This window comes from Eleutherodactylus coqui, chromosome 4, assembly GCF_035609145.1.
Source record: "Eleutherodactylus coqui strain aEleCoq1 chromosome 4, aEleCoq1.hap1, whole genome shotgun sequence".
In the NCBI taxonomy this organism is placed as follows: Eukaryota; Metazoa; Chordata; class Amphibia; order Anura; family Eleutherodactylidae; genus Eleutherodactylus; species Eleutherodactylus coqui.
Window position 1 is genome coordinate 245,588,408 of NC_089840.1, and position 25,590 is coordinate 245,613,997.

The window sequence follows — 25,590 nt, forward strand, 5'->3', positions numbered from 1 at the left end:
ACAATGGTGTGGCAGTGATGAAAATGGTTGGTTATGTTAAGTGATTGAGACAATGTAATGAACAATTGGGCAATAAAAAAAAAAAAAAAAAAGAGTGAAACAGAAAAACATTTTATTGAGCAGAATTTTTCTTTTCCATTATATGTTTTTTGAAATAAAGAACTTGTGGTCTTCCTACATTCTGATTGAAGCTTGTACAGCTCCAATGTCAGAAGACATCTGACAGGGTATTCTTACCGTCTATTGCCAGCCACTCCGCTATCGGAGCCTCTCTGGTGCACACACACTGGCTTTAGCCAGCAGATGGCACCATTGCATAACAGCAAAAAGAGAAAGCCTTTTCGGAAACCCTGAATCCAAAAATGGATTGGAAAGGGTTAAATACAGAGTCTCAAAAGTTTGAAAGAGTTTGGCAGCCCGATTATCCAATTTTGCATACAAGCTTCGGGGTAAGGTTGAAACCTGTTAGGCCATGTGACCAACATAACAGCCATTTTGAATTACATCATCTTGGATTCAGTATTTTTTTCAATAGGAAGGTAGGTGGTTTTTGTTGTTTTTTTTAAATCCTGGAAACCCCCTTTTAAAGGAGTTCTTCCACTTCTGCTATGGACAAGCTATCCTGAGAAATAGATCATGAATAGTTAGTTTAGAGAGGGTCTGCCACTAGGGACCTTCTGGTGATCAGCTGTTCTCCTGAGTCATTGAAGTTCAAGGGACTCTCTGCAGTTGCCTGAGTTGGTACTACAGGCTGATCACAATGTATGGAGCAGTCTGCTTCTGGTAAAACCAACCAAAAAAAAAACAAAAACCAGATCCGTACACACAGACGTCAACTTGGGGGAACAACTGATCACCAGGGATTTCGAATCGCTATTGATGATCCATCCTTAAGATGATAGGTTGGCAATAGCTAGAAGTGAGACATCCTAGAAAAAAAAAATCACTGAAAAGCAGCCATACTTGGTGTTTGCACCTGCCCCTGGACCCTTGTATCAGTAAGTATGGTTGCTTGGTTGCTTTTCGGTGTTTTTTTTTTTTTGTGTGTGTGTAGATTTTATCCCTTTCAGTGAATTGTTGCAAGTAGGACAATCCCTTTTTAATTTGTGTGGCTTTTGGCTGCTGTGCGTGGGCAGGGTTTGGCAATGTGTGGCCAGGGGACTAAAATTTGTTGCCTAGGTAAGGGTAAGAATACAGATTGTTAAAACTACTTGGATTATAGGAGGCCCCCAGGTTAAGGCCCCCGTGTCCAAGGGCGTTGCGGTATTCCGCGGCAGATCTCCACTGCCCCGTGAGCAGGAGACGGCAGACGGATCTCCGCTGGCAGGCTGACCGTGGGGAATCGTGGCAATTCGCAGCATGCTGCACATTGACGGCTGCCAGCGGAGAATCGCAACGAGTCTCTACTCGTGGACAGCGCTTTCCATAGCAATGCTATGGAAAGCTTCAGACGGCGTGATTCGCCGGCGATTTACCACCAGCGAAATGACACCCGTGTACAGGGGGTCTTAGACTGCATAAGTAAGGGAAAAAGTGTTCAAACTAGTTTTACTTTGTGGTCTAAGAAAGTGAAGGGGTTAATCTAGTTCAAGGTAGTGCCTGCATTCTTGGTGTGCTAGGGTAGGAAAAAATATTAACAACCTCATTCCATCACAGTGCTGCCTCTATACCTGTCCTCTTGAATATAAAGTGTGTGATTTAACCCTTTCCAATCCAATTTGTATCCTGGTTTTCCTAGGGGGCTTACGCTTTCTGCCGTTATACAATGGCGTAATCTGCTGGCTAAAGCCAGTACTGCATGAGGTGACACATTGGATAGGCTTCAACAGCAGAGAGGCTGGCAATATACAGTAAGAGAACCCTGACGAACGTCTTCCAACATCGGAGCTGTACAGCCTTAAATCATGTCTTTAGATGTCAGACAGTGGATTGGAAAGGGTTAAAGCAATCCTCCAGTTTTGGGACAACATTCTATTCCGGGGCTGGAAGTTTATTAGCCGCAGTTGTTTATTTTTGCCATCGCTACGATTCCAGGTCCAGTGTTTGGTCTAATATCGCTACTGCAAATTTTTTTTTTTAACTACCTAAAGCACTTTTGGCACCGCTGTTTGATTGTCAGGAGCTGCTCCCATGATCAGCCTTGACCAGAGTACAGGTATAATGCAGTTGGCCATCTTGAACAGCTGATCAGGGCAATAGAGAAGAACTTCAGGTAATACTTCTTTACCTCCCTCTGACCCCCAGCTCAGTGTCTTCTCCAGAAACCAAGGTATTGCCTTAAGGAGCTATTAGGATGCTGCAGTGTGGCTATCACACGAGATGTGAGGGTGCAAACTGTGGTACGATTCAGAGGAAGGCATTGTGGTGGCATTTACTGTCAAGCCCCAAAAGACCATGAGCCTGGTAGGGCAGGTCTGGCGGAGCTGCGGCTGTAGGCAGCTGAAATTAGGAAACAATTTTTACAGTCCGTTGGCTCTAACTTGGGCCTCTCACTCTCTGCTCGCCAACCTCCCGAGCACGCTTGGAGGAGAAGGTAGTTACTTGAGATGAGGGAGGCTTGCTCGAGTAACTGACCTTACCAAGCGTGCTCGCTCATCTCTATAGGAAATCCTACCGTCAAAGCCCTAAACTAAGTCCTAGCTGCAGGAAAAAAAAAAAATACAACTTAGAGGCACTGTCAGCCCCAGTGTCTTCCTCCCTGGCACTGGTCTTCATCATCTCTTCTGGCCGGGGATTGCAAAAATCCCCGCATCGTGGAAGCGCTGCCTTTGATTGGCCAAGTCCTGTGATGCTTAGCCCATCAGAGCCAATGCTCGAATCTTTGAATGGCTGTCACTGGTTCATTGAGCGCTGGCTCGGATTGGATAAGTATCACAGAACTCAGCCAATCAAAGGCAGCGCTTCTAGCAGGCGGGGATTGGTTTTTTTTTTCTTTTTTCAAGAAGAGATAACCAGTGTCGGGGTCTGGGAAGAAGACTCAGGAAGAGCCTGACAGTGCTTCTAGGTGTTTTTTTTTTTCATGCAGCTAGGGCTCATATTTCAAGCCCATGACTTTATAGGACTGCAAAATTGCAGCCCTGCAATGATATTGCAGACTACTGATGCGATTTTCTTGTAGTGATATCGTGTCCTCTGTGTGAAGGAGGCCTACTTCTTTGATCCTCCACCTGGGTTTTGCTTCAGCACCCACATCAAAATACTTGATCAAAACCTGCATGTGTGAATGTGCCCATACCGCCTACGATGTATATTCTCTTCTGGACTGGTTTACCCCTAGGATGGCTGGTTCTTAAGCAGTGTTCATCACACGTTTGGAGTTATCTTACAGTAGATTTCCATATGACAAAAAAAAATGGTGCCATTGGGTGTGAAGTAAAAAGCAAAAATGTATTTTGACATACATTTGGATGTGTTGTGCCAAGAGGCACTCTTTGGGACGTTGCATGCCTGGGGCTACATTCAGCATATGCACAGACTATCAACCAACAGTGATGTGAACACAACCTTGAAGTGACTCTCAGGTTCTGGACAAAGAAAGAAAGATGACCAAATAGCTTTGCTGACTACCCTAAGGGTTTCCCAAAGTCCAGTCCTCCAGGCCATCAGCTAGATCAGTGTGTTGGACGAACCCTTTAGTGTGTAGACCTCTTCTCTCCACTCTCAAATGTTCTTAGCAAATTTAGGCCCACAACACACACAAAAAAAATTCTGTAAAAGATTATAATTCTGTGAACCACCTAAGGCAATAGAGAAAGTTGCCAATAAGAGTGGTTTTAAAAAAAAAAAGTTCTAAACCCACTCCAGAGATGGGAGTAAAACTGTAACCCACCATTAGGTGGCAGCACCACTCCTTATAAGTGTTCCCGTTACTGCATGCATATTGCTATATGGCAAAATTGTCAAATTTGTAAGCCAAATATCTCCCACTTGTGTCCTCTTGTTTAGTGCAGCATATGGTCATAATTCATACACATTAATTTCTGTAAGCCTTTCCTAATTGGTTTTGTTCCCGAGATCATCCACCATTTTTGTAGCTCATCTTTAGACTCATTCTATTTTATCAAATGCTTTTCGGTAGACGAGAGTATTCCGGATGTGATCTAACCTGAGCTCCATGAAGCAGGATCACAATCTACCGTGTTTCCCTGAAAATAAGAACCTGTGCCTCTAAGGGCAAAAAAATTTTTGTAAAAGTTTATTTGGGGGGGTGGGGGGGGGGGGGCTGCAGGCTTCCCTGTACTCCTGAATGCCAACAGAGCGTTTCTTCTTGGTAGCGGGGCTTGAATACCCAGCCTCCAGCAAGCCATTGCTCTGATTAGATCACAGTTCCTGACCCTGGCTCTTCCATCCCCCCCCCCCCCCCTTGCACCCGAGGACAACGTATATCGGCACGGCGTGAAAACAGAGCCGATATACGTTCGTGTGAATGCACCCTGACTGTGGGCTGATTAAGTTGCTGGATTTTAATTGGTCAAATAGCCTCTTTAAATGAAGAGTTTCCATTATTTTCACTAACTATTACCGCTGTCACCGGCCTGTAGTTCCTGCCTTCTTCTCTACTATTCTTCCAGATTGGCCAATGTTTTAACAGAGGAGATTCCTAATTGGAGAAAGGTAAAAAGGGTCTGGTTAAAAAGGTTTTTTTCCAGGGAAATGCGATTGATGACTTATCAGGATAGCTCATCAGTAGTTGATCGGCTGGGGTTCATTGCTCGGACCGACAGATCAGTTGAGTGGGAACATGCTGTTAGCACTGCAAATACACAGAGGTCGGCGCGGAAGCCTATGCGCCGACCTCTCTGTAGTGGTCGGTGCTTGTAATTACAGGCTGGGGTCTCATTGAAATCAATGGGAGCCCTGCACCACGCTTGCCCAGAGATCAACCCCTTCCTGACAGTTACTGTGTGTGCGTAGTTAAATACATTTTATGTATGTAGTCATCTACAAGATATGCAGTGCATGGAGTGGGCTCAGGAGCTGAGCCTGCTCCATACATGGCAGGTATTGGCTGGTCTTTGACAGCCAACACCTACCCACAACAGCTGCAATTGGAGAGAACTCCAATCACGCCTGTCATCAATTTTGACAGTGGCATTTAAATGTTTTTTGCATTTAGAAGGTCTCAATTGAGCAGGATTTTAAATGTCCGGAACCACCAAACCACTATAAGATTGTGGGAGTGTTCTCCAGGGGTCATGGCAGCCTGGGGGCTTCTGATTCATTGCCTATTAAAATGTGCCACCTGCTAATACAGACTTGTAATACTATGGTATTCCATTATACTAAGCTCCCCATTGGGAATACAAAAAAAAAAAAAGTAAAATAAAAGGACCACATTACAAGAAAAAAAAAAGTTGAAAACTTTTCCAGTTAACATTAATTTTAATTTATGCAAGACTGGTATTGCTGCATCTGTAATGGTCTAATTAAAGATCACATTATTAATCCCACATAGCGAACAGTCAGGGCGACCAAAGACAATTCTGGCATTGCGTATTCGTTTTTTTCTATCTCCAAGAAAAAGAATGGATCAAGTCCTCACACCGCTCTATCGATGGATGGAAAGATAAAAGTAAAAAGGGGGGAGGGGGGTTCAAAAATTCTGCTTTTCAAAAATAGTTTTATTTAGTACTACATAGATAAAGCAAACTGTAAATTTGGTATTGCAGTCATTATATTGACGCCTTGTCTTTATTCTATACAGTGACCGCTGCTCCTTGTACTGCAGATCCGTCACGCAGGAGGATTGTAGGTTCTCTGTGCTACAATGTGATCTCTGTTGCAGAGATAGTCAAGTGCGAAAATGTATATCCAATACGTTTGGGCCGCAGCCTCAGTGGGTATACGGCCCAATATATATGAATGCACAACGTGCCATGACACAGCCGAGAGCTCTTCTAAATGTAAACACTAGAAAACACTTGACAGATAAAAAGCGACAACTGAGTGAAAATAAAGACAAGTTAGTTTTTATTTTCGGTTTACATGGAATGATAATTCGTTACAGCACGCCACGGATAAAAGTTGTGACAGGTAATTATTAGGACTGCGATCTCTATATATTACAACGGGGGAGGTCATTTTTCTTTCCCACTCTTCTCTCAGCAAACGCTTGGATCCGGTCACCGTACGGCCAATGCTGAAGGCTGAGCGTTATCTGATGTTTACAACATGAACTACATATACACAGGGTAAGAATCCTTTCTGACATAGTACACATAGCAAGTCTATATGTGCAAGGGACAGGTCATCTATTAAAACATGACAAGCACATCCGTTGGCCTCTTCCAGAGGATAGAATCCTAGATCTGCAGGCAGCTGACGTAGATTAGCAGAACATGTGCATAGCGCTAGATAAACTCCAGAAAACCAAAGTTCATTGAAGTTCAGACTATTAATCCCCAACCAAAAAAAGCAAAATAAGATCAAAATTTGTTAAAATGTACAACCTTAAAAAAAAAAAGGAAAAAACTATACCGCCACATTCATGCCAGCAGCTGAGGGCATAAAACTCAATCTTTAAAATGTGGCTTGTGATCACTGCCATATGTCTACCAAGTGCGCCACAGCCGGTCTATGAGGACTCTGTACGGTGGGGCCATTTATCTAGTGAGGAGTCACAGGTCAAAAAAAAAAATTTCTCCATACAAAAATAGGACATTACATGTTGGGCCAGCCGCCGGCAGTGCAGGACGGCCGCAGCTGTAATGCGCCAAGCTTCAGGGCTCCATCTTTTAAGACTGTATATCGTGTGACACGTTCTCTCCCACTTCTAGTCCCTCCGCCGATTCCATCGGAAATCGAACCAGCCTGGTAAAAATGACACCAATACCCATTGTACCATCTTCCACTCTTGCTGAATATCAGCAAAACAAAAAGGACGACGTAGCAGCAGCCGCATTGGTGGGTTTACTTCAAAGAGTGCATAAAATTGTCAAGACTGAACTCGGAATCGTACTGCTCCTGGTTCCATAGTTCTCCCAGGTTGTCCAGAATCGCCTTCATGGAACTCTTTCCCATGCTTTCTGATGTGTCCATTTTTTCACCCTTTCCGTCCTAAAAACAAAGATAATTCGGAACAGATATTACGACCGCAAAAACACCTAGAAAAACAGAGGAGCTTGAAGACGGGAAGTTTCTGTCTACTAAAAGCGACCATTCAGGCCTGGAGAAAGAAAGATGGCCGCACCGCTCCTGACAACCTGATGCATACTGTGTATTAGTATGCATTATTAATCTAAGGCCTCATGTCCACGGGCATGCACGGATTCTGAGTGTGGAATCCCGCAGCGGATTCCACCCGTGCCTGCAGACACGAGCCAAAAAAGACATTTACTCCTCTTTCCAGATGCGGTGCGAGTCTCCTCTGTCACGGACGGATCTTCTTTCTTCTGCATGGCGGATGTGCTTGGCGTGCCACAAGCATGGTTTTTTGTTTTTTTTAAAAATCCCCTGCCTTCATGCGGCACCGCTACAGTGTCAGTTGTGGGCGTGCCGTGGATCGAACAAGCGGCTTCCATTTAAGTCAGAAAGATGGAGCATGCTGCGTTGATTTGCACGCCGGGAAAAACAAATCTATGGGCATATTGAACCCACATGGATTCAGCAATTCAATTATGCCCATGGACATGAGGCCCAAGACACTAAACCTTCTTCGGTTGTCCACATTAGCAGCGCCGGCCGCTGAAAGCAGCATGTAGTGTGTTAGTATGCATCTGTAGGCTATCAGGTAGTCAGAAGCAGTGCAGCCATCTTTGTTGCTGCAGGCCAGGAGGGTCGCTTTAAATTGAAGACCATTTTTTGCATACAAGGGTTTGTAGGGGGTTCCAGAGTAAGTTCAGGTGAAACAATACCAGATACATCCTCGTAAGTGCAAAGCTTGTTAATGTAGTATATTTTACCGTATCATGCTGGTAAAGAGTAGAGTGCTCCGTGCTCACCTTGTCAAGTGTAAACAGGTCCAGCAGCTGGTCAGTGCCCATACTTTGTAAGCTGGCATTTTCCTGGCTAATTACGGTATTCGCAATACTCATTTTGAACTTCTGCAGCCCCATAATCTTCTCCTCCAGAGTCCCTCTTGTAATAAGTCGGTACACATTTACTACACGTTTCTGCAACAAAACAGAAGGAAATACAGTTTATGGATGCGCAAAGAGACCTTTCTGGTAGAGGAAGCATTGGGCACTTTTACACGGCAGTTTGATGAGCACGGATCAAGACTGGCTCATTTAACTGGATTTCACGTTTCCCTTTTAGGGTTCTATTCATACTGGTTTCTGCTGCATCATGGATCCTACGACATCGGTGCAAACAGAGTCCAAGACCGATTTGCTGAATGGGATACAAGGAGCAGCTCTTTAATAGCTTTACGATTTAAAGCAACATCTGTATAAGGTGGGTAGGAGATGAAGTTTGTGCTTCTCCCCCTCATGCATGGCCATATAGGCCGGAAACTGTCACCGAGTATCCACGCTCCGAAAGGTTACCTTGACATTAATTTAAAATGTTCAGTATCAGAAAACAAAAAGGTGGTTAAACAGATTGCAGTCTTCATCCAGAAGAGTCTTCTCACATTCAGTCTCTCCGACACGCAGCAGTTTACATATATTCTGGATGCAGCAGTTCACAGTCTAAGAATTTTCTAGAGGAACTGAATCCTCGGACATTATGATCTTACCTGGCCAATACGGTGCGCTCTGTCCATGGCCTGAAGATCTCTCATTGGATTCCAGTCGTGTTCAACAAACACTACAGTGTCGGCACCGGTCAGGTTCAGACCCAAACCACCCACGTGGGTGGTCAGCAGCAACACGTCTATAGATGGGTCATTATTAAACCTGCAAGAAATTTTTTTTTGCCACATTAATCATTCATGTCATACCCGCCGTACATGTGGCAGAGGTCACTGTATAGAGCAGGCATCCGAATTGGAGTCAAGCGCGGACGTTGACTCTTTATATAGGTCACTTTAAAAATGACCAATATAGAGAGAGGGAGCTTCCTCTACCACCTGAATACCTGCAACAAGACTGGGCAACCTGCCACTATTGGGAAGACTCCCAAGGCCTGCATGTATCTCTCCCTATTAAGCTGTCCAGATGGCAGGTTTAATAAAGTGCCTTAAGAAATGCTATATACTGCAATACTGAAGTATATTGTACAAGTTCTGTTTGTTGTGAATGCAGGGGGGCGGGCCAGAACGATGCCGGGCCTGCTTTGTCTCCAGTCACTGAGCAATGATCATTCCTGTGTAAAAAGCGCTAAGACTGCGCCTTATGCGGCCTTTTTACATAAGATGACCTAACCCCTTAGCTATATATGAGGGAGTGTGGCACATGTACAGGGAGCATAGAGCTGGCTGCTTTACATGGCTAACACCCGCTGGGAACGGAGGTAATGCTGATCCTAACAGTTTAACCATTTCAGATGCCAGTCACTACTGACTGGGGCATTGCGTTAGAGAAAGCTCCCTCCCTTCATTATCCCAAATCACACACCCTTGTTTTTTGTTCTTCCAAAAACAAGCCCTCCTAGCGGAATCAATATGTGGAAAATTGTATTGTTTCTTGGGGAAGGGGTTGTCAAAAAATACATTTTAATACTAAAAAGCCAACTATATAAATTATCTCCACACCAAAAAAAAAAAAAAGAAATGAACCTATGACTAGGCAGATTACATTAACCAAATGTAATTCCATTCCTAAAACGGTGAGGCATCTCCTCCCATGTGGCCCCTAAACTCACCTGGACACAATGGAATGTCTCTGACCAGCAGGTATACTACCATCCAACCGTAAATATGTAACAGAGGGCAAGTGAGGTTTGAAAAGGTCGTGCTCCACGATATCCAGCATGCTCTTTAGCTGACAGAAGATCAATACTCTGTGCTGGGCTACGACGGCTTCGGTGCCGCTCTCCGGAGTGCCGGCATTACCCAGACCGCAGTCCAACAACAACTGCAGGGAAGAAAAAAAGGTAACACCAAATTTATTTAGGATGCCACACATTCTTGGCTGGGATTTGTGCTTTAATATAAATTCTCTCTTCCCCTTGAATAAAATAGATCTCTTTTAATGCACTTAATTAAAATGACACAACAGTAATGCCAGCGATACTCCATCATCTCCACTCTTATGTCATTTTAAATTATGCAGCGAGACACTTTATTCAAGCAGAAGTGCAGGGAAAAAACACTTCATAATGGAGTCATCTGATAGTCTTCCTAGTACCTATGTGAACACAAGCTCAACTTCTATGTATAAAGGGTTTAAGATCGGACCTCCTGGCGACCTACTTATCCCTTGAACGAAGGATAAGGGCTTCCCAAGTTCCAGCAGTGTCCCTCCTAGCACTCGCCTGCCTTTGAGGAGGTAGGGAGTGCCCAGAAAATAAGGTGAGACACCATGGCTGGAGGGTCACGTTCAGGTTAGAGATTGAACGTGCCTCCTTTTTCTTCTGAGGACAGGGCAGACAACAGAACTGTTAATTCTGTTCACCCTCCTTTGTGGGGTAACAGGGAGAGTCCTGCCTTCCTGTATTCCCCAAATCCAATGGTAGATGAAGACCAGCAATAACTTGTCTGCATCCTACAGACATAAAGCTAAAACTGATTAGCTTGGTGCCTGCAGGGGGTATAGCTAACAGGAGGAGCCAACACTTTCTGCTTTTTGCCTGCCTCCTAGTGGCGGTACCTACGGTCTTCAGCTGTGTCCCCCAATGATTTGGACAAGCAAAAGGATTTAGGATAGTGAGCACCAACTACAACATTTGCAAAATGTTTGCTGCATTATGTGCATGAGCCATGAGGTAGAGCAAAAATGTGCTAAATACCCCTAGAGAGCCAATGTATTTATCATAGCAAGTCAGACAGAATTTCTTTTGGATTACGCCCTAGACCCCACCCACCCACCCCGTTCCAAGTGAGATCACGTTACAATTTAATTTTGGGGTTTGAGCCAAGCGCAGAACTTTTTCTTCATATACCTTCCTTTGATATTTGTCCAAGATCTTAGTGCCTCAGAATTCTTTCTACATTTGCTCTCCTTTGGATGTCTTCTGGACAGGGTCTGCCATAATATCGAAGTGTTTGCCCCCTTGAACCCAAGGCTAACCCTTCTAGGTTGTGCCGCACACACCAGGTGAGTTAAATATCTTTTATTTCCTACATTCCATTATTTCCTTGCAGATGTGCTGTCCTGCTTCCTTTTATGATTGGAAGGGACCTTCTGCCCTCTGCTTGGGATCCCCACCAATCAGCCAATTCCTGGCACAACTGTTAATGCAGTCAGAGCTGGAAGCAGATCAAGAGTACAGTGGCCCGAAATGGTACATGTACAGTTCCCACTGAGTTCAATGGGAGCTGTGCCTGAAGTACCAATCAAACTAGGCAGTTGCAATAAGGACTGTGCAATCTGCTTCTAGAGTTGTCTGTACTGGCAGCGGTGCCGGAAAACAGCTGACTGACGGAAATTCTTAGCAGCAGACGCTCACCGATCAACTAATGATTAGCTATCCTGAGGATAGGTCATCAATAGAAGAACTCTGGACAACCTCCTTATTACTGAGGGGCTATCCTTAGAATAGGCTATGGATATCCCCAAAAATAAGTATATTAAAAATATAGCTTCAACACCTGGTGAACCCTCTGATCAGATGATTGCAGGACCTCAGGGTTTACCAGGACCTCAGGGTCTACAGTAGTATTGCAGCTTTGTTCCACTTACTTGAATGGAACTGAGCTGCAGTATCAGGCACAGCCACTTCAAAATGTACAGAGGTATGACTGGTAGACCCGTGTGAAAGGTCTCCAAGTGAACTGAACAGAGGGAGCGCCAGATTCAGCCCTCATCGATCCAGTATGCATGGGCTTTCTCAAGCATAGGCCATCAATATTAAAGTTTCAAACCCTTTACGCTCTTCATAAAGCTGCTAAAGATTGTGGAAAAGCTGCCGCGGAGAGATGTTGGTTCACGTAAACATGATTGCTTCATTTAACCTTACTTTGTGTACAACTTAAGCCAACTTACCATTTATGTTACCATGTAACTGAACCCGAGGGTTTCTTTTATGTTTTAATGTGCATCTCTTTAGATATACGTACTTGTTTTAATGCCGACAGTTTGGGGGCATGCTGAATATCCCGCAGATTCGAGTTCTGGGTCGCAAGCTGATCTGTGACCTTCTTGTGCTCTGGATGCTGAACGGTTAAAACCAACGCCGGATGGTTGCATAGCTTCCGCAGATATTGCAGTGCCTAAGGAGGCATTATACAATAAAGGTTACTCCAGTGCATGGGAAGTCATACTACATTCTCCATCTTTTAAATCTACATTGTAGAAAATGCACACAGTTACCTGAAACACATGTCCTGTGGCTTTGAGCTTTGGCTTTTCAGTCTGTTCTGCCAGTGAAGTTGCTGAAACGGATTCATCCACATCAGTCTTTGCACGAGACTTTGCAAAATCTTCATATAACTGAACCTGAGAATTAGTGCAATTCAGAAATGTACAGTGAATACAAGTGACATTTACAAGGTAGAAGCAAATAAGAGGTGTTGGTACAACGAAGAGTTCTACTACTTTTCCAAAAACTTCTGTATTGCAGCATCAGCACTATTCTATCATAGGGTCCACAGAGTACTAAAATTAAAGATCTGGGGATTCCACTAAGCCTTTGTCTATTACAACCTTTAGGCACACTACAAAGGGAATGAAGGCATGGCTGATGGGGTTTAGGGATGGAATCTTCTCTAACTGCTTAGATGCCACAGTCACTACTATCCGAGGCATCTACCCCATTTCCCTGAAAATAAGACATACCCTGAAAATAAGACATAGCATGATTTTCCAGAATTTTTGAGGATGCAAAATGATTTTTCAGGCTTTTTGAGGATGCTTGCAATATAAGCCCTACTCCAAAATTAAGCCCTGCTAACAGTTAATTAAAAAAGTCAATTTAAATAGTATCCAGACAGCTCTACATGTAAAAAAGTTAAACCTTTTTGAACAAAAAAAATTAATACAAGACACGGTCTTATTTTCAGGGAAACACGGTATATGGTCAAACTGTTTTAATTAGTGTTCCCTCCATTCCCAGTGAGCGTCAGCTGTATAAAGCAGCCAGCACCTACTGCTTATGGAGGAGGCTGGTTCAGCTCCAGATGCCACTCTGTACACACGACATACACCCCCACACATAGCAGATGCCGGACAGGTAGACCCAGCGATAATAGTTCCTGTGCTTTTACACGGGAGCGATTACCGCTCAGTGACTGGAGACGAAGCAGGACCGGGATCTTTCTGGCCTGCCTGCCTCCATTCACAAGCAGACAGTTGCTCATAAGTGAAAAGATGCCTGTTTGAATATTCCGATCCGTCCTCAAATTTTCTGCTTGCAGAAACTAAATGACGAATGAGAAGCAAATGAATTCTCATTCATCGCTCAGTGGGGGCATTCATTTACACTGAGCGATAGTAGTTTAGATTCTTGCTGGATGTGGAAATCCCAACGATTTATCGGCCCATGGAAAAGGGCCCTTAGATCATCTCCTCTAACTTGATTACATTGGTTTTGCAGAAAATCATTTCCACAAAGCCTTAGATCACTGAGAAAAAGCACAACCTTTTGAATATTTACCTGCAAAGGACTCAAGGAACAGTAGTAATCTTGAATAATCTTGGGAGGAAGATCCTGCAATACATCCTCCTTCATTCTGCGGAGCAAAAATGGTAAAACTTGCCGATGTAATGCCTCCATTGCAAGAACACCTGTTAAAAATTAGTAAGATAAGTAGACAGAAAAAGATGAATCTTGCACAAAACTAAGCCGGTGCGCATTCCTTACCAGCTTCCTGTTCACGAGAAGAACTTTTAGCATCTCTACTTGCTAAAATAGGTTTCCCGTATCTTGCAGCAAATTGCCGTTCTGTGCCTAAAAAGCCCGGCATGAGGAAATCAAACAGTGACCAGAGCTCCAAAACATTGTTCTGTGGAAATAAGAGAAGGCAGGTTGACATAGAATGGCTTTACTAAATGGCAGGTGGTTGCTCTAGGTCAAGATCACTGAAGTGGTCAAGCCGAGTATGCAAGTCACCAAATCAATTCACACTTCCCAACGGAGGATTCTGATGCATGCTATTGAAGAGCCGTATGTTGCAGATATACTGCATTGTGCTTTTTTTCCCCCTCTCTAAACTAGTCTACTTCCATGCAGCGGGGATGGGGTGTTGTATACCGATGGACGTCATCCTGCAGGAGATCAAAAGGATACTCCTGGCTTCCACCAGGGAGTAAATGGGGGCCTATGGCTACATACAGAGCCTCCCTGGAACAGTCACTGTGTATGCAGACTAGGCCTCACACTACGCCTAAACATACCTGAATTGGCGTTCCAGACAAGATTATTCTATAGTTTGCGGTTAACTGCTTAACAGCTTTTGACAATTTGGTCTTTCCATTCTTAATGATATGACCTTCATCCAGAATACAGTAATTAAACTTCATGTTCCTGAAATAAAGTATTACAAGGTTAAAGTAAACATTGCGGCATCACAGCAACGTCTTCTGTACAGAAGTGGTAAAGCGTCATTTGTATAGCAAGAGAAGAACCGATTCGATGCTCATCCACTGTAGGATTGGATTAAAGTGCCAAATTCTAGTCCACTTTTAAAGCTACGCATGATAAATCTAGACAGTTTAAGTCATAAACCCAAAAAAGAATGGAGAACAGCTATAATCAGAAGAGTGGTAACCGATGGTAACTTAGGACCAGTACAAAGACTTACCTGAAGAAGTCGATATCATTCCTAACCACGTCATAAGAAGCTACAATCAGATTGTGTCTCTTCACTTGGTGTTGCAACCTGTAAAATGGGAAGGATAGACTGGTATAAGTAGATTGCACAAGGAATCCCACACCCCTCCCCCACAAAGTAGACTTCCCACTGTATCAGCACAAGACTTTGCAGCCAAAAGAATATTTCTTCCATTTTATAAAATTGCTTATAAAAATGTTAATTTATTTTAACATGTAATTTTGGATGCGTGAAAGTAACAAGTAAACTTGGGAAACCAGCAGCTGCGGTAAATGGAAGCTGTATAAGGCCCCTTCAGCCTGTCATCCTCCCTTCTGCTCTTTACAGTAGCCATGATGGAACCATTTGGATCAAAATACACCACGATCCCCCCCCCCCCTCGACTTGCAAGTGTGTCAGTTTTTTTTTTTTTTTAAAGGGACGTTTATTGGGCATTTTATACATCGCAATACAAAAACATAAAGGAAGCTGCATTTGTCATATTTCACAGTATTAGGCCATTATACTTCCATCAATCCTTTAAGAAAAAGAATGCATTGTAAATCTAACTAAAATACCAAAAAAAACACACAAGTAAGAACATCACAACTCAAGAAAAAAGGAAGAACTCTAAATTTCCCTAAAGGAATTAGGCATGTAGTAGTTTGTATAGGGTGCGGAAAGGGTGAGGTTTACATTATTTCTTCTTACTGGATAGAATAGTAAAGTTACGCTGTTCTGGCCAGCATCACCGACGGAAAACTGGCAGAAAATAATGCAAATGAGCAGAGCTTAAAACAGTTTTCAGTAAAGCGCCCCCTAGTGGTAGCTTCAGTCAGAATCTTTTAAGCTCCACAGCTACAGCAAATAGGGGATTTGGAGCTTTGTAAAGACAAAAAGCTCCATTCCCTAGAGTTAGGATATCAGATGAGAACTCTGAAAGGGAGAGGATATATTTTAAACTTTTCATTCTTCTTTAAGAGGCAAAGATAAGAAAATTGGCTACATATTTTTGAGGCTGGGTTCACACAGGGCGGATTTGCCGCGCGGAATTTGGCCGCAGCAAATCCGCCCGCGGTCGCTAATCTCGGGATTAGCCAGCCATGTGGACGAGATCTCTCAGAAATCTCGTCCACACGGGACGGCCAATCCGCTGTGGTAAGTCCGGCTGAAACAGTGGCTGCGGCCGCCGCAGCCGCGGTTTCAGAAGATGCAGCATGTCTATTTACTTTTCTTTTTTGTTTATTTTCGTCGCGGCCGCGCTCTCCTCTATGGAGCACCAGCCGCAACGGAAAAATGAGCGGCCGGGCCGCTTCAAAGCAGCCGCGGCTTAAACTGCGGCGGTTCTCCCGGCAGAAATCTCGCAGTTTTTGCTGCAGCCAAACCGCGAGATTTCCGACGGGAATACGCCCCGTGTGAACCCAGCCTTAGGATGTCCCAGAAAACCCCTAAGTTTAGGCTATCAATAGATGATCAGAAAGGATCTGCCACCTTGTATCCCCACCGATCAGCTGTCTGAAGAGGCTGCAGCTTTGACTGTGGTCTATCTTCAGGCGTATGATGTTACCATTTATCAAAAGCCCCCGGTGCATCTCCGTCCCATTTATGTGCACAAGCCTGAGGAGCAATAGCAGGCAAAGCCACTAAACAATGTACAGCGATGTGCCTAGTATGGACTGAAGCGGCCGTGGTGTCCACCCAAGTGCCGCTGCCCCTTCAAATCAGCTGATTGATGGGGATCTCAAGCAGTGGATCCTGCTCCTCAGAACAGGTCAATAGTTTAGTCCCAGAAAACCCCTTAAATATCAAGAAAAGTTACTGCAGCCTTGATATGTGGACAATTACTTGCCTGGCTCGCTCTGTCGGAGGACCGGTGTAATGTAACGGGTTGAGATATTCTTTAGAGCAGAATTTTCCCACTTCATCCACCCAGTGCCCAGTTAAGGTTGGAGGACATACAACCAGTGAAGGGAGAGGTATGCAGTCGGCCGACTTACTCCTGCTATACTCTTGAGATCTGTAATGTATATAGAGTGAGACTTAGAATAGTCAATCACCGTACATCAATGTAGAAAAGATACAATAGCGTACAAGTTTTACCTAAGGCAGTGGTCCCCTGCAAGAATACATATAGACTGCAAGGTCTTTCCCAGACCCATATCATCACACAGGATCCCATGGAGTTTGTATTTATTTAGAAAGGCCAGCCAATTGACACCATCCTTCAGGAAACGATAAGAAAAACACCAATCAGCGAGTATAATTAGGTCTTATGGAAACAGAAAAAGTTAGAAGTGTGTGTGAAAGTTAGAAGTGTGTGTGAAACATTTGACGCATACTACAATGATTAAGGTACCGTATTTTCAGGCAGGTTGCAGCAGAAAAAAAAAAATGGTTTGGCATGTTACCTGCTGATATTTCCTCAGCTCAGCTTTTATTGGAACAGGAATTGTATAATTTTCCAATTTCTTTCCGTCCAGCAGTTGTTCCAAGAAGTTGCGCTCCCTGGCTTTTAGTTTAATTAACTCCTCGGACATATTGGGAGGATCTGGGATTCCAGCCTAAAACCGAACACCAAGGTGATCCAAAGAGTAATACAACTTAAGAGGAAGAGACAAAACCTGGATCTTTACCAACATTAATATACCATAATGTATCACGCTTTACAAGAAAGGAACGTGTGAAGCCTAAGTACTTACAGAAACAGATCCTGGCACGCTACCACAAATATGGCTTACAATAATATCCTGCGCTTACATCCGTTATTCCAGCCTCATAACTAATTGTTGAGAGGAACCGAGACTGGAAGCTGGCTTCAGGAATAATGGATGATCTGGCAGGCAGACGTACTGCAGGATCATAGAACAGGGAAAGCCAGCATCCATCTACCCCACTTACTGACAAATCACTATCTGGCCTTGAATACTGAGATAAGTCGGGCATCGTCCAAAGAGTTGTCAAATGCCCATGTGCTGAAGAGGTTTTTGTTAATGTTTATAGCAGCAGTCATTGTGCTACCCTCTGTGGCACCATCCATGTGCATGTGGCAGTGTCTGGTATTACAGCTGAAGCATCAGGCACCGCTACACGAATTAGTGACGCTTGCCACGTACTTCAGAGAGGCCACATCCCCTCTGCACTCGCCTGTGTGAATAACATCTACCACTGATCAGAACTATTTCAGTCAATCCAAAACTGCTTAAAATCGTACCAGTAGACGGCACGCCATGTTTTTTCTCCATCACACACATTGATTTCAATGGCTTTACTTTATGCCGGAATTTAAAACTGCCTGTGTGAATAAGTCTGTAGTCAGACGCTCGCACCTCAGACAAGACAACAACGTTCACCTGGTTAACATCCAAGGGTACTTTTATATGGGACGACTGATCGGGAGTTTAGGCGTCTGACACAGGAGCGATGACTCCAGTCGCCCGTCTCCCTTCACTGGATAGGTGAATGACTACTTGTTTAACAACGATGACTTTCTTTTAGGGTAGCTAAAAACCAAGCAACTCCGACAAGTGAGTGATTCATGCTCACATGGGACAATAGTTGCCCTTTGGAGAAATTACTCTGGTGATCATCTGCTTGCATAGAAAGTATCCCAAAGTTAAACACTGGATTTATTCTAATAGTCACCATCTATGTGGAAGGCCATAACAGAACTGGGTTGAGCCGCTACCTACAATCTATAGCCGGTTACAAAACCAACAGACTAATGTGCGCCTCAGACTCCCGAACATGTTGGTATAGGGCGCAGGACTGAGGCCAGACCTCTGCTGATATAGAAGACAGTGTTCTAGTAGAACACAATACAAACTTACTTCCAGTGGCATTAGCCTGATAAGTGTTGCAAAGCACTGTGTTGCCATGAAGCGCACGCTGTCGGTCTGATCGCTCATTCTTCCCAGAACTGGCACCACCAAGAGGACAATGTAAGGGACGATGCCCACATCCAGCTGCTCCATGACACCTTGTGTTTCAGAGTTAAGGTATAACAAATGATATGTTTTTGCACATGCAGTCAGTAAGACCCATCAATGAACACAGGTCTGATTCCAAATCGGCCTCAGTTCTACCGATACACCAAATGATGGCTGCGGCAAAAATTAAAGACGTAAAGTCAAGTATTTCGCCCAAAATGGATACAACCACACAAACCTTACAAAAAAAAAAAAGGAATGTCATTAGGAAGTGTTTACATCTATTGTGTAAATCATGTTTTTGGTTTAAACATAAGAATTGTTTTTAGTAGCCGATTACAGTAAGTTTATGCAGTTTTAATACCGACCACCAAGCCGTCTCTTATGCTGCATTTAAATGGAACGACTGTCGCTCAAACAAGCGAAAGTGAAGAATCCGTTTAAGACGCGAGGCAACGACAGACGAGAATGAGAACGGTGCGCTTCGCGGTCGTCGTTCAGTTTCAGCTAGCCCAAAAATCAGTGCCGGCTCGTGCAGTTTAAAGACTGATCGTTCACATTGGGAATGTGAAACACTGAACAATTAGTGAAGGAGAACTTAATGATTCCCAAGAATCGTGCAATCTAAACGCTCTGCCGGAGCGCAGACCAGTTTGTGATGAGGAGGTCACCGCCCCGTTTACTCGGGCAAAGAATAGTTTATTGTCCAGTGTAAAAGGGCCCTAACTGTTCTGTAGAGAAAACCTCGGGTCATCTCATATCAGTGAGGATTCCAAAAGAAAGGCAACACCTATCAACACAGAATCCACCATTCACAATAGGCGATCTCACAGCTCATCATCCACCCCCTCCTACCCACACAGTGAACTCCGCATCAAAAACCCATGAATATATTCCCTAACTCAGAACTACAATGCTCAGGCTTCTGGTTTGCATGGTAACATTTACATCAGTGTGTTCTACATGTTAATTTGTATCGTTAAGAGTGCTGAACATTTTCTACACAAGCGTTACAATGAAAGGAAGGATACAAGCCAGCGCTTCAATGGCCCCCTCCTGTTTCGTGTTATCATCAATAGCGCCGAGCCACGGCAAAACTTTTTCCAAAAATCCATTCATGGTTTCCATGGTAGCGATGCGGCTCATAACTCCTACACAACGAGAGGCCATATGCCGCACTGATGTGTAAGGATGTTGCAGACACGTGAATAGATGAGGAAGATGTTGAAGCAGCTGGAAACAAAAAAAAATAAAAATAAATCACTCGATAATCAGTTAAAAACAGCTTTTCTAGATTGAAACGCACTAATATGTGGCATCAAGGTTTTCTCGTTGGTCACATTACTGATGCCTGACATTATATTGCAGTTACATTCTCATAGGGATAGCTGGATCACAGCTAATTAATGAAAAAATATTTTAAGGGAACCTACCACCACAGAACAAGTTTATGGGCTCAGAGCAAGTGCCATACTTACCTGGCCCCTAACCCCTCGGCACAGGAAGCCGCCTGGTGCATTGAGCGGGCTTCATCTCTGCAGTCAGAGCACATGCACTAAAAGTCTGCTCAATGTGCCAAGCAATAGCTCCTGGGCCGACAGCGCAAAGGGAGCCAAGTACACCCTCAGACTCCATGGCACCTGCTCTATGGGCCCATTAAAATAGAAAAGGGAAAAAAAAAAAAAAAAGTTTAATGGCGCTCATAAGACAAGATAAGTTCCCTTTAAAAATGATTGTCGCCATGCTTTTTTTTTTTTTAGGTTAAAAAGCTGCCAGCAATACAAGGAAAGTCTAATATTGCAATATGCAAACTTCCATCTGCTATTTAGATTTTAAGTCCTGACTTACCAGGGGGTGAAGACTGGGATCCATGGATGAGGCCGTGACCTCAAACACTTGCAGGCTGTAGACCAGTTCCTGGGCGTGCTCCTCTCCTTTTTCCAAGAGAAGCTTGCCATCTACAACAGCATCAAAACATTCTGTTTTACCTTCATAAGTCATTTGAGGAATTGGCAATCTCACCTTTTTAAAAAGCTACTGGCTGCATGACAAGCATTAATACACCAACAGTTACACTTCAGATCCTTCCTCGGTGACATGAGCATGCATTAAAAACAAAAAACACTGAAAACTGGACACTTACCAAAGTTGTCAATGTTATTTCTTAGAGGTCCAACCATGGACTCCCAAAGATGTGGCAGGCCTGTGGCTAAATTACATGCAAAGTGTTTTGCAATAGTAGCAAGAGTGAATTCTGCCCCTCGTCTCTGGATTAAGTGTTGCTTATGATTCTAGGGGGGAAAAAAATAAATAAATTATATATATAAAAAAATTAGAACAGGTTAATAGGTGTAACAGATCTATTGTCAATAGACACCGCCGAGCTGTACTGCATGTCAAACAAGTGATTGTGGATGGTGAACCTCGGCCAATCAGCTATGGATGACTCAAATTATTTCTGCAACTGAATACCCATTTTATGCATTTGAAAAAAAAGTGTTTGTTGCACGAGCCGCATCTCTCACTGTTGGCCACTTTTCTCCAGAAAATGCAGAAAATCCTACAGACTGATTAATATGGGCAAGATTTCCTGCTTTTTGGATTAAAAGAAAAAAAATGTGCAGTACAAGCAGATGTAAGGATTTTTTCCACTCTGCATGAATGGACTTTTGTAAAGCCTTATTTATGACAAAATCAGCACGGAGTAGCGGCTATAAATCCACATCTATAGAGAAAGGAGGGGGGGTCGGAAGGTAATCTGTCCAAATGTTACCAAAAACTCTGGTAGGAGCCTCTGTTGCAGATTCCTTCAATAGTGACAGTAAATATGCTTGCAGCGCCATTATCCCAATTAAAATGGCATGCCCCACTGTAAATCAATGGAGTCTTCCGGGATACGAGAGCAGCTCAATGTTGTGTCCGTTTATAATGAAAAACGTGATGCAAAAGGAGCTCAAGAAAGACATCCGTGCAAAGCTTTGTGATATCTTCTATATTTATGCCTTGTATGGTGCAAACTGATAAGGCAGCAGAATGCAGTCCTAAGCTCTCACTCCCAACCTGAAGGAGGGGGGGGGGGTAATAAGTTACCTGAAAACGCTGTGGAATAAGATGGCGCTATACAAATATTAAGTCCCTTCCCCTTTATGCCAACTTCACATGCAAATTTCCCCACTGATGCACTTTAAGTAGCAAGCCTACGAAAAGAGGGAAGAGTATCTCATAGGATTTCCTATTGTTTTCAATGGGAAACCTTGCATTGCACTCGTATGCACCTAGCACGGAGACGCAATGCGATGCTGTGAGGGCATGCTGCAATTTCTCCTCATGCATCGCAGTGTGATCTGGGGAGGACAAAAATAAATTTAAAAAATAAATAAATCAGCTCATGTGTAGGACCCCGTTCAAAAGGAGTGGTTCATAATCATGGGAGATGTGCGTCTCGCCTGTGTGAAGCCGGCCTTAGTTCGTTTGTATTTTTTTTTTTCTAAAAACCTATAACTCATCCTACCCCATCCCTTGGACTTACAGTATTTCAGCTGATAGAAAGCGAAGTAGTGGGAACAAAATACAGACTAGAAGGAGCTCACATAATTAATAACCGCTTCTGCCCATGTCAGGGTACTCAGCAGCCAGGAAAGTGTTGCATGACATGATAGGCTCAGGTCCACTCAGGTGGGCATATGAACATGAGCAGGGGTTGTGTCTTCATACGGCAGCCTAGGTCTGCCTCTTATGGACACCAAGCTAAAACAGATTCAGCCAAGTGCCTACATGAGGACATAGCTGATGGGAGAAACTAGCTTTTTGTATGTAGTGTCATCTCCTAGTGGCAGCAGCTATACCCCAAGGTCTGTGTCTCTTACAGACATGGATAAGAAATGTACTATCACATAAGTGTTGGGCAATCGACCTTTTATGGGAAACTTACAACATACAAGATTGTTGTGAATCAAAAATGGAGAAGGGAAACAAGACAAAGAAGAGCGAGCCAACATGACAATGTTATCAGTAGGATTGAAGTCTGAGGACTCTGCGAGGAACGCATGTTTACATGTCACTGGAATGCAAGCTTCATATGTAAAAGTGAAAAACATCCAACATACAATTAGCAGCTATAACAACGTGTCTGGAGATTCAAGTGAATTAGGGGAATGAGAGCCTATGTATTAGCTGATGCAACCATCACACCCACTGGAGAGGGGAGGCAATTGTAAACAAAAAGAAAAAAAAAAAAGTTTGCCTTGCAGCGGAGATTAATGTGTTCCATTTCACAGATACATTCACAAAGAGGTTTTGGTGTGGATCCACAGTTGATTTCACCCTTTCAGTTGAAGGGGTTAACTCTGCTGCAGATTGTCAAAAATCCACACCGGGATGTTTTTAATGTTATAGATCTTTTTTAGTCAGAGAAATTTTAATGCAACATCTGATAATCCAGCGTCAGACCAGAAAGTCTCCAATACAGAAACTGCAATATGTGGAATATCACTGCATCTGATAATCCAGCACCCAATTTTATGGACGATATATTAACCCCTTAATGATGCAGCCATTTTTCTTTTTCCATTTTTCCTCCCCCCCTTAAAAAAAAAAATCGTAACTCCCTTATTTATCCATCGATGTTGCTGTATGAGGGCTTGTTTTTTGCGGGGCGAGTTGTATTTTTCAATGGTGTTATTTAATGTACCATATAATGTACTGAAAAACTTTTAAAAAATTCTAAGTGGCGTAAAATGAAAAAAAAAACAAAACGACATTTCGCCATCTTTTAGTGCGTCTTGCTTCTACAGCGCACAAACGGCAACAAAAACGACATAAGTTTATTCTATGGGTCGGTACGATTACTACGATACCAAACTTGTATAGTTTTGTTTTTACTATACTCTTTTTTTTCAAAGTCAAAGTTTTTTCAATTATTTTCTGACGTCATTTTGTGCGCGCGATAACTTTTTTATTGTTCGGTCGACGTAGTTGAGCAAGGTCTCATTTTTTGCGGGATGTCCTGTAGTTTCTGATAGTACCATTTTGGAATACATATGACTTTTTGATCGCTTTTTATTGCGTTTTTTCTGGGAGACAGGGTAACTAAAAAAGTGCATTTCTGGCGCTCATTTTTTTTTTCCGGACGACGTTCATCGTGCGGGAAAAATAATGCGCTACTTTGATAGTTCGGACTTTAATGGATGCGGCGATACCAAATACATATTAATTTATTATTTAGATTTTTTAATAATAGATATGGCAAAAAGGGGGTGATTTAAACTTTTACAATTTTTTTTTTTTTTTTTCCATTAAAAATTTTATAGATTTTTTTTTTTTTACATTACTTTGAAGTCCCCCTGGGGGACTTTAAGATGCGATGCTTTGATCGCTCCTGCAGTATGACGTAATGCTATAGCATTACATCATACTGCTTTTTGACAGGCAGTCTATCAAGCCACCCTGTGTGGATGGCTTGATAGGCAGTCTGTTAAGGCAGCCCTGGGGCCTTTCATTAGGCCCCCAGCTGCCATGACACCTGCACGGCTCCCCCGATATCACCGCGGGGGGGGCCGTGCGGGACCCCCAAACATCGTTCGGGGGATTTAAATGCCACTGTCAGAATTAACAGCGGCATTTAAATGGTTAATAGCCGCGGTCTATTGCCCACGGGTGTCAGCTGTTATAAACAGCTGACGCCCGCACTGTATGAAGAGAGGTTGCATCGCAACCTCTTTTCATACATACCCCGCGGCCACAGGACGTAAATGTACGTCCTTGGTTGTGAAGGGGTTCAAGGATATTAACTATATGGTGATTGGAGAAAAAAAAAAAAAAGAACAATCCACATCCGTAGTGCAGGTTGTGACAGTTTGGTACGATTATACGCTACAGAAAATCTGCACCAATTCCGCTACGTCATGTAGAAGATACGCAGCTTCTTACAGTAGAAGCAGTGAAATCTCATTCTTACACACTGCAAAAAAAAAAAATATATAAAAGTGTGAAAGCACCGTAAATCTGCAGCATATGGACTATAATAAATTCACAGTATGTCAATTGTGGATTTTCAGTTTGGATGTCCCCCCTTTGCAATGCAGTCATCAACCCCGACAAGGTAGACCCTCCTTGAGGTCGCAACAGATTGTGGCATCAGAAAGGTTAAACCGCTGGGATCAGTTTCTTCCATTTCAGTAGCGGCTGCGGGGCGATCACAGAGGCACAACCGCTTTGCCCAAACAATTCCAATGCTATCAATGTGTAGACTTATGATGGGAAGGTGTTAGAGGTTCTGTAGTAGTGACGGACGCCCACAGAGAACACTGTACTATTCCTGGAGTATGGAGCGTACACAACTCTTCCATCTGAACTAGAAACCGCAAAACATGAGTGGTTATAAATACCTCGTCTGACTCCGCAGGCGTGTGTCCGCCGCTTCCTGTGGGCAGGTCCGCCACCTGGGACCGTGAAGCTTTTGGAGTTGGGCCTCGTCTGCTAGTAAGTGCAAAAGCAGCTTGCTGATGTCTGTACAGGGTAATGATTCCTCTGTGTTTTGTGACCGTGTGACAAGCGCCATCTTTTTCAGAATTGAATCCTGTATGTGAAATAAAGTCAGTTAGAACACAATGTGGAGCACAGAAGCTACAGCTCTACAGACGCCTACCCAGGCCTTTCCTTATACGGATTTCCAGATTTCCATGTTTAAATAGGAGTATTCATAGTATCTCTATTATACACATTTCCAATTCTTCATAAGATTAAAGACCTTGGCCTTCAGTTAGTGATCAGAAAGACTTAGGGTGGCTTCACATGGATGTATGCGCAATTGCACACATGTATTTGCTCCGTGAACAAGGTTTTGTGCGCTTATCGCATATTTTACTGGACTTT

The 25,590-nt window shown here is 43.4% G+C and overlaps 1 protein-coding gene across 2 annotated transcripts in view; it reads right to left on the reverse strand.

Moving 5' to 3' along the window:
* Positions 1-5,947: 5,947 nt before the first annotated feature.
* Positions 5,948-25,590, reverse strand: part of BTAF1 (B-TFIID TATA-box binding protein associated factor 1) — a 61,127-nt gene continuing 41,484 nt past the window's right edge. For both annotated transcript variants that reach the window (XM_066601004.1, XM_066601003.1), the window contains exons 21-38: positions 25,104-25,294; positions 20,861-21,008; positions 20,566-20,675; positions 19,749-19,950; positions 18,619-18,767; positions 17,200-17,352; positions 16,892-17,013; positions 16,641-16,808; positions 14,783-14,860; positions 14,376-14,505; positions 13,843-13,984; positions 13,636-13,766; positions 12,354-12,479; positions 12,101-12,253; positions 9,745-9,956; positions 8,678-8,837; positions 7,941-8,111; positions 5,948-7,056 (exon numbers count right to left, since the gene is read on the reverse strand). In XM_066601004.1, coding sequence (XP_066457101.1) covers positions 6,910-7,056; positions 7,941-8,111; positions 8,678-8,837; positions 9,745-9,956; positions 12,101-12,253; positions 12,354-12,479; positions 13,636-13,766; positions 13,843-13,984; positions 14,376-14,505; positions 14,783-14,860; positions 16,641-16,808; positions 16,892-17,013; positions 17,200-17,352; positions 18,619-18,767; positions 19,749-19,950; positions 20,566-20,675; positions 20,861-21,008; positions 25,104-25,294 — 2,693 coding nt within the window. In that variant the 3' untranslated portion in view covers positions 5,948-6,909. The remainder of the gene's footprint in view (positions 7,057-7,940; positions 8,112-8,677; positions 8,838-9,744; positions 9,957-12,100; positions 12,254-12,353; positions 12,480-13,635; positions 13,767-13,842; positions 13,985-14,375; positions 14,506-14,782; positions 14,861-16,640; positions 16,809-16,891; positions 17,014-17,199; positions 17,353-18,618; positions 18,768-19,748; positions 19,951-20,565; positions 20,676-20,860; positions 21,009-25,103; positions 25,295-25,590) is intronic.